The 6,033-nt window shown below is 61.9% G+C and overlaps 2 protein-coding genes across 2 annotated transcripts in view; one reads left to right on the forward strand and one right to left on the reverse strand.

Annotated features, from left to right (window-relative positions):
• The window catches only part of LOC104282843 (cholesterol side-chain cleavage enzyme, mitochondrial), a 10,119-nt gene extending 7,726 nt beyond the window's left edge, over positions 1 to 2,393 (forward strand). The window contains exons 2-8 of the mRNA XM_009880971.1: positions 7 to 55; positions 482 to 685; positions 1,138 to 1,298; positions 1,376 to 1,542; positions 1,689 to 1,767; positions 1,958 to 2,149; positions 2,271 to 2,393. Coding sequence (XP_009879273.1) covers positions 7 to 55; positions 482 to 685; positions 1,138 to 1,298; positions 1,376 to 1,542; positions 1,689 to 1,767; positions 1,958 to 2,149; positions 2,271 to 2,393 — 975 coding nt within the window. The remainder of the gene's footprint in view (positions 1 to 6; positions 56 to 481; positions 686 to 1,137; positions 1,299 to 1,375; positions 1,543 to 1,688; positions 1,768 to 1,957; positions 2,150 to 2,270) is intronic.
• Positions 2,394 to 2,566: 173 nt separating this feature from the next.
• CCDC33 (coiled-coil domain containing 33) overlaps positions 2,567 to 6,033 on the reverse strand; it is a 4,169-nt gene continuing 702 nt past the window's right edge. The window contains exons 2-9 of the mRNA XM_009880972.1: positions 4,735 to 4,930; positions 4,531 to 4,619; positions 4,174 to 4,305; positions 3,917 to 3,989; positions 3,520 to 3,641; positions 3,235 to 3,318; positions 3,021 to 3,116; positions 2,567 to 2,572 (exon numbers count right to left, since the gene is read on the reverse strand). Of these exons, the coding sequence (XP_009879274.1) occupies positions 2,567 to 2,572; positions 3,021 to 3,116; positions 3,235 to 3,318; positions 3,520 to 3,641; positions 3,917 to 3,989; positions 4,174 to 4,305; positions 4,531 to 4,619; positions 4,735 to 4,930 (798 nt within the window). The remainder of the gene's footprint in view (positions 2,573 to 3,020; positions 3,117 to 3,234; positions 3,319 to 3,519; positions 3,642 to 3,916; positions 3,990 to 4,173; positions 4,306 to 4,530; positions 4,620 to 4,734; positions 4,931 to 6,033) is intronic.

Genomic DNA, 6,033 nt, shown 5'->3' on the forward strand with positions numbered 1-6,033 from the left:
CGGGAGCGCTGGACGGCCGACTTCACCCACGAACTCTTCCGCTTCGCCCTGGAGTGTGAGTGTCAAGGGATGGCCACCCCACCCCTGGGTCCTCAGGAGACACGTCCTTCCCCGAAACACCTCTTTACGGGATGTCCCAGATGGGCAACGCGTTGCGTTTCCCTCAGCGTCATCCTCAGAGATGGACAAACATGCTTCTGCCCCAAAGCTGTAGGGTCTGGAGGGGTGTCCGCTCTCCAGACAAGTAGGGGACAACTCAACGCTTTTGATAAAACAGTGTTTTATCGTCTACTGGTCATCAACTGGTAGACAACTCTGCCTAACAAGGGGTGCCTCCATGGCCCTGTGATGCTCAGAGCAAGCAGGAGGCCAAGCCAGGTCCCCATAGCCATGGAAAGGCTGGAGATGGCCATGGGAGGGTGGAGGGGATGGGGAGAGTGTCCCCCATGGCCAGGTTCCCTAACGGGTGCTGTTCTCGTAGCCGTGTGCCATGTGCTGTACGGGGAGCGGTTAGGGCTGCTGCAGGACTTCGTGGACCCCGAGGCGCAGCGCTTCATCGACGCCGTGACCCTGATGTTCCACACCACCTCGCCCATGCTCTACCTGCCGCCCGCCCTCCTCCGCCACCTCAATGCCAAGACGTGGCGGGACCATGTCTGGGCCTGGGATGCCATCTTCACCCAGGGTGAGTGCCCACACCTCCCTGTGTCACCCAAGGTCCCTTTGAGGACTCTGTTTCATAGTGCAGCCTCATCTCACCGGCATGGAGACCTTCCCCTGGGTCCAATCACCCAGCACAGGGCCACCAAGGCCAGGAAGGCTTTCCACATCCAAAGCTTGTGAGGTGGAAAACCATCCAGGAGCAATGAAGGGCAGATGACGGGCATCACGTTGAGGGCAGCAGCTCTCCCAGAGGGGCTTGTGGGCTTGGAGAGCTTTTGGCTCCTGGGACAACCTTCCTGTAGGGTGTCCCCACCCCAGGGCACCCTCACCCCCCACCCTCTGTGCCCACCCATCACAATGGCGATGGAAAAGACACCGGCATGGGGCAGCGATGTCCTGAGGTGCCACATCTGGTGCCTGCCTCCTCCACCACGGCCCTGGGGGAGGAAGACCATGCCTACCGTGTCTCCTCAGCGGACAAATGCATACAAAACGTCTACCGGGACCTGCGGCTGCAACGCAAGAGCACCAAGGAGTACATGGGCATCCTCTGCAGCCTCATCATGCAGGACAAGCTGCCCTTGGATGACATCAAGGCCAGCGTCACCGAGATGATGGCGGGCGGGGTGGACACAGTAAGGAGCAGGCAGGGTCGTTGGGTGGGCAGAAGGTCCTGGCTGGTGTTGAGCTTTGCTCCTGTGCCCCGTTCCAGACCTCCATGACACTGCAGTGGGCCATGTTTGAGCTGGCACGGTCCCCAGGGGTCCAGGAGCAGCTGCGGGCAGAGGTCCTGGCCGCCAAGCGAGAGGCGGCAGGGGACAGGGTGAAGATGCTGAAGACCATCCGCTTGCTCAAAGCTGCCATCAAGGAGACGCTCAGGTGAGGAGGACCCCCCTGCTGAAAAACACCCCTTCCCTCCCCAAATCGCTGGCACTGCTGGTGTGGCGTGCATCGAGGTGGCACGTGGGTGGGCCAGGCTGTCCCCAAAATCAAGTGTGTGGGACCTGTCCCCCTCCTCTCCCCAGGCTGCACCCCGTGGCGGTGACCCTGCAGAGGTACACCACGCAAGAGGTCATCCTCCAGGACTACCGCATCCCCCCCAAGGTGAGCACGGCCACCGGGTCCCTCCTCATCCCGTCCCGCTTCACATGGTGGAGGTGGGACCTGGAGCCACGGGTGGGTGACATGGGAGATGGGATCAGCCGTGGGGCTCATCCAGGGTTGGACCTTCACTCTGAGCGCCGGTGAAGCTGCGTGGGGAGCCCAGACCCATGGGACCCATCCTTCCCCGCAGACGCTGGTGCAGGTCGGTCTGTACGCCATGGGTCGGGACGCTGAGGTCTTCCCCAAGCCGGAGCAGTTCAGCCCCCAGCGCTGGTTGGCAGCCGGCCCCAAACCCTTCAAGGGGTTGGGTTTCGGTTTCGGACCCCGCCAGTGCCTGGGCCGCCGGATCGCCGAGCTGGAGATGCAGCTCTTCCTTATGCACGTGAGCATCCTGCTGCTGGGGACACCGGGGACTTCGGCCGCTTGGAAGGGACCGGGAAGGTGGCAGGCGGGGTGTCGGTACCTCCAGTGTTTTCCATCCACTTTTTTCTCCTCCCTCCCAGATCCTGGAGAACTTCAAGATCGAAACCATGAGAGCGGTGGAAGTCGGGACCAAGTTCGATCTCATCCTCATCCCGGACAAACCCATCTACCTGACCTTACGGCCGCTCGAGTCTCAGGCGTGAAGAGCCCAATCCTGAGCGACGACCAACTTCGGGGACGTCCCTGACAGCCTGGCAGGCGCTTGACGTTCCTTACAGCCAAACTCTGACCCTGGGGGTGCGATCTGGGGGACGGCCGAGAAGTTTCCAGGGCCACGGCCTTGGCTTGGCGCATCTCCGCCTTCGCTCCAGCCCGCTCAAGGCTGCGCTTACGCCACGGGGGAGAGAGAGATAAACCAGAGCAACCCCAGCCCCGTAACCCCCAAGGGATGGCGGGGCTGGGGTGGGTGCCGCTGCACCCCCTCCAGCTTTGCTTGAGGGTCCTTGGGTCCCCACCATCCCCCCCCCCCAAAAAAAAGGGCCCCCCTGGGGACCCAGCCAGCCTTGGGTTTCTTGGCGTCTCTCGCCGGCCGCGGGATGGGGAAGGGGTTGGGGTCTTCTCAGGGGGGCCATGGAGGTCACCGGTGGGTTCTGGAGGGGGGAAACGGGAGAAGGTCTTGGCGGGCTGTAAATCCGTCCCCCCCACTCCCCTTTGGGGGCATCGGTGGTGGAGGAGACACCTGCGATAACCCTGTGGGGTTGGGGGGAGGGGTATTGTGTCACCCTGGGGGGTGGCCCTGGTCCCCCCCAAGATGTCCCCCAGGTGCTCACCGAGGCGAGGGCACGGGGGAAGCCGTGTTGCCGCTCCAGCAGACGAGCGCCGAGCTCCTGCTTCTCCCGTCCCCACCTCCTCGCCGCCTCCTCCAGCTGGGACAGACCCAAACCAGGCTGGCTCTCTCCACGGCATGGGGGTCAGGGGTGTCCCCTACCCCGGCTTGACACCCCCAAAGCCTCCCCACACCTCCCCATCAAGCAGGGTGCCCACCTGCTTCTCCAGCACCCTCCCACGGGCTTGTGCCTCCTCCAACCTGGCCAGCAGAGACAGCTTCTCCGCGCCCCCAAAAACACCCTGTGGGGCCACGAGATGAGCAGAAATGGGTAAAGACAATGTCGGATACCCCCCCGCCCCGCTTCCACCCCCTGCTCATGGGGGGTGGCTATCACCCCACGGTGCTGGAGATGCCACCAGGGTGATGCCCCCGGCATGCCTGGTTACCCCCGGCGTTGCTTTCGGGGGTGCCACGGCTCTGCCCCCCCTCCCTGGTCTCACCGGCAAGGCTGGGGGCCGTGGGGCGATGGGGGACGAGGGTTGGGGGGCCCTCGACAGCTCCTCCCGCAGCCTGTGGTTCTCGGCCAGCAGCACGGCATACACCTCCCTGGAGAGGGCTTCGCCTGTGGGATGGGGTGGGGAGGGCCACTGGGACATGTCCTACGCCCCCTCTTTGCAGAGTTGGGGGCTAGGAGCAAGGTCCCACCTCCTTCATGCCCAGGGATGGGTAAACAGGGGGGTCAGGACCTCCTCTGGTCAACCACCACAAACCTCCCCATGGTGCAAACACTATGGCCAACAGGAACATGGCCAACATGGAAGGGGAAGGACAACAGTGGAGCCCAGCAGCTGTATACGGGTCGTCCCCCAAGGGTCCACCGTCACCGTTTGCACCCACCCTCTGGCTTCTCAGTGCTCCTGGCCCCCCCGTTGAGCTTCTCCTGCAGCACCCGCTCCATCGTCTCAATCACCTGTGGGAGAGAGCAGAGCCATCCCCAGGTCACCAGCTCAATGCAAGGCTGTGGTGACCATCACGTCTCCCCAGCCACCATGGTCCTGGGACCAGGTAGTGCTCACAGAGGGGTGGGATGGGCCAGAGGGTCTCGTGCCCCCCAACTTGCCTTTCTCACCCCAACCCCATGCCCCCCAACTCACCTTCTCCTGCTGCCGCACCGTCTGCTCCAAGCCCTTCATCTTGGCCACCTTCTCCTGGCATCTCCTCAGCGTGGCCTGCTGCTGCTGGTGGGCTCGCTGGAGCAGCACCAGGTCCTTCTCCCAGTCATTTTTCTGAGGAGGAGCAAGGGGAAAAACCCCAGGGACCTCCATGCTGAGCCTCAAGCCTTGGGGCATTGTTTGTAGGGTTGGGAGAGCCTCAGGGTGTACGTCCTGGGGCCTTCAAGCACTTGCTTGGTTATGGGGGTGTTGTGGTGCTCTCCCTGCTGCCCCCTCCTGCTCCTCCACTCCCACCTCACCCCTCGGGCAGCCCCTGCCCACTCCTGCCGGTGTCTGTACCCGGATCAGCTCGTTCTGCAGCCGTTGGACGCGGTCCTTCAGCTTCCTCATCTCCACTGTGCCGGCCACAAGCTTGAGCTTGAAGGTGGCTGCAACATCCCGTGCCATGTGCTCGTCACCTGGCCAGGGGATGGCGCAGTCCCCCTCTGCTGTGCCAGGGAGAGAGGTCCCCAAATTTCCACCTCCCCCTTCCCCGTCACGCACCAAGTCTATCCAGCAGCTCCTCCCGGGTCATGACGTCCAGGTCCACGTCGGCGAGCAGAGCGTGGCCCAGCTCCTCCTGCGAGGCCAGGCTGCGCCGCAGGTGCCCGTTCTCCACCTCTAGGCTGGTGGCATGCTGGCGCAGGGTCAGGAGGTCCCCTGCCATCCGCTTCAGCGCCAGGCGGTAGCTGCCTACCTCCTGCCAGCCCAGAGCAGAGCTTCTAGCAACCCACTGCCAGCCAGGGCTCTCGCCAGCACCAAAAGCTCAGCTGAGGATATTTGTCTTGAGGGTCAGACCCACCACGGAGAAGCTAAGAAACATCCAGGTTTTCCCTTCCTCTTGCAACCTCCATCCTGCTCTTCCCATCCATCCATCCATCCATCCATCCATCCATCCATCCATCCATCCATCCATCCTTCTCTTCCCCATCCATCCTTCTCCAACCACCCTTTCCTCCTCCAGCCATCTATCCTTCTCTTCTCTACCCATCCATCCTTCTATTCTCCATCTGTCCATCTGTCCATCCATGCATCTATCCATCCATCTCTCCATCCATCCATCTATCCATCCATCCATCCTTCTCTTCCCCGTCCATCCTTCTCCAACCATCCTTTCCTCCTCCAGCCATCTATCCTTCTCTTCTCTACCCATCCATCCTTCTATTCTCCATCTGTCCATCGGTCCATCCATGCATCTATCCATCCATCTCTCCATCCATCCATCTCTTCCCCATCCATCCTTCTCCAACTATCCTTCTCTAGCCATCTATCCTTCTCCTCCCTAGCCATCCATCCTGCTATTCTCCATCCATCCATCCATCCATCCATCCATCCATCCTTCTCTTCTCCAACCATCCATCCTTCTCTCCTCTCCCTCCAAACTTTCTTCTCTCTGCCTGCCCACCTCTCCCTCCAACCCCCCTTTCCCCATCTCTTCCCACCACCCCCTTGGCGGAAAAACAACTTTCCCAAGGACGTGGCGTGGAGCAGTGTCAGACCTGGGGGTCAGCCTCAAGCTCGGAGCCTTACGGGGCTGTGCAGGTCTTTAGAAGAAGGGAGGGGGTGAAGAATAAGGGAGGGATGAGTGTTTTATACAGATGAGCCTGGGGTTTCTTTAGCACCCGTGGAGCTGGGGAACGCCCTGCCAGGTGATGCTGTGGCGGGGAGGGAATAATTCCCTGAGGGTTTGCATCTTCTCGGGCTGAGCCTTCTGAATCCCTCCCTGCTGAGCTGGCAGAAAGGATCCTGGTAGCGGGGACCTTGGCCGGGGAGAGCCACGTGCCTCCAGCTCCCCTCGGCCCC

Source organism: Charadrius vociferus, unplaced genomic scaffold, assembly GCF_000708025.1.
Source record: "Charadrius vociferus isolate BGI_N301 unplaced genomic scaffold, ASM70802v2 scaffold933, whole genome shotgun sequence".
Lineage (NCBI taxonomy): Eukaryota > Metazoa > Chordata > Aves > Charadriiformes > Charadriidae > Charadrius > Charadrius vociferus.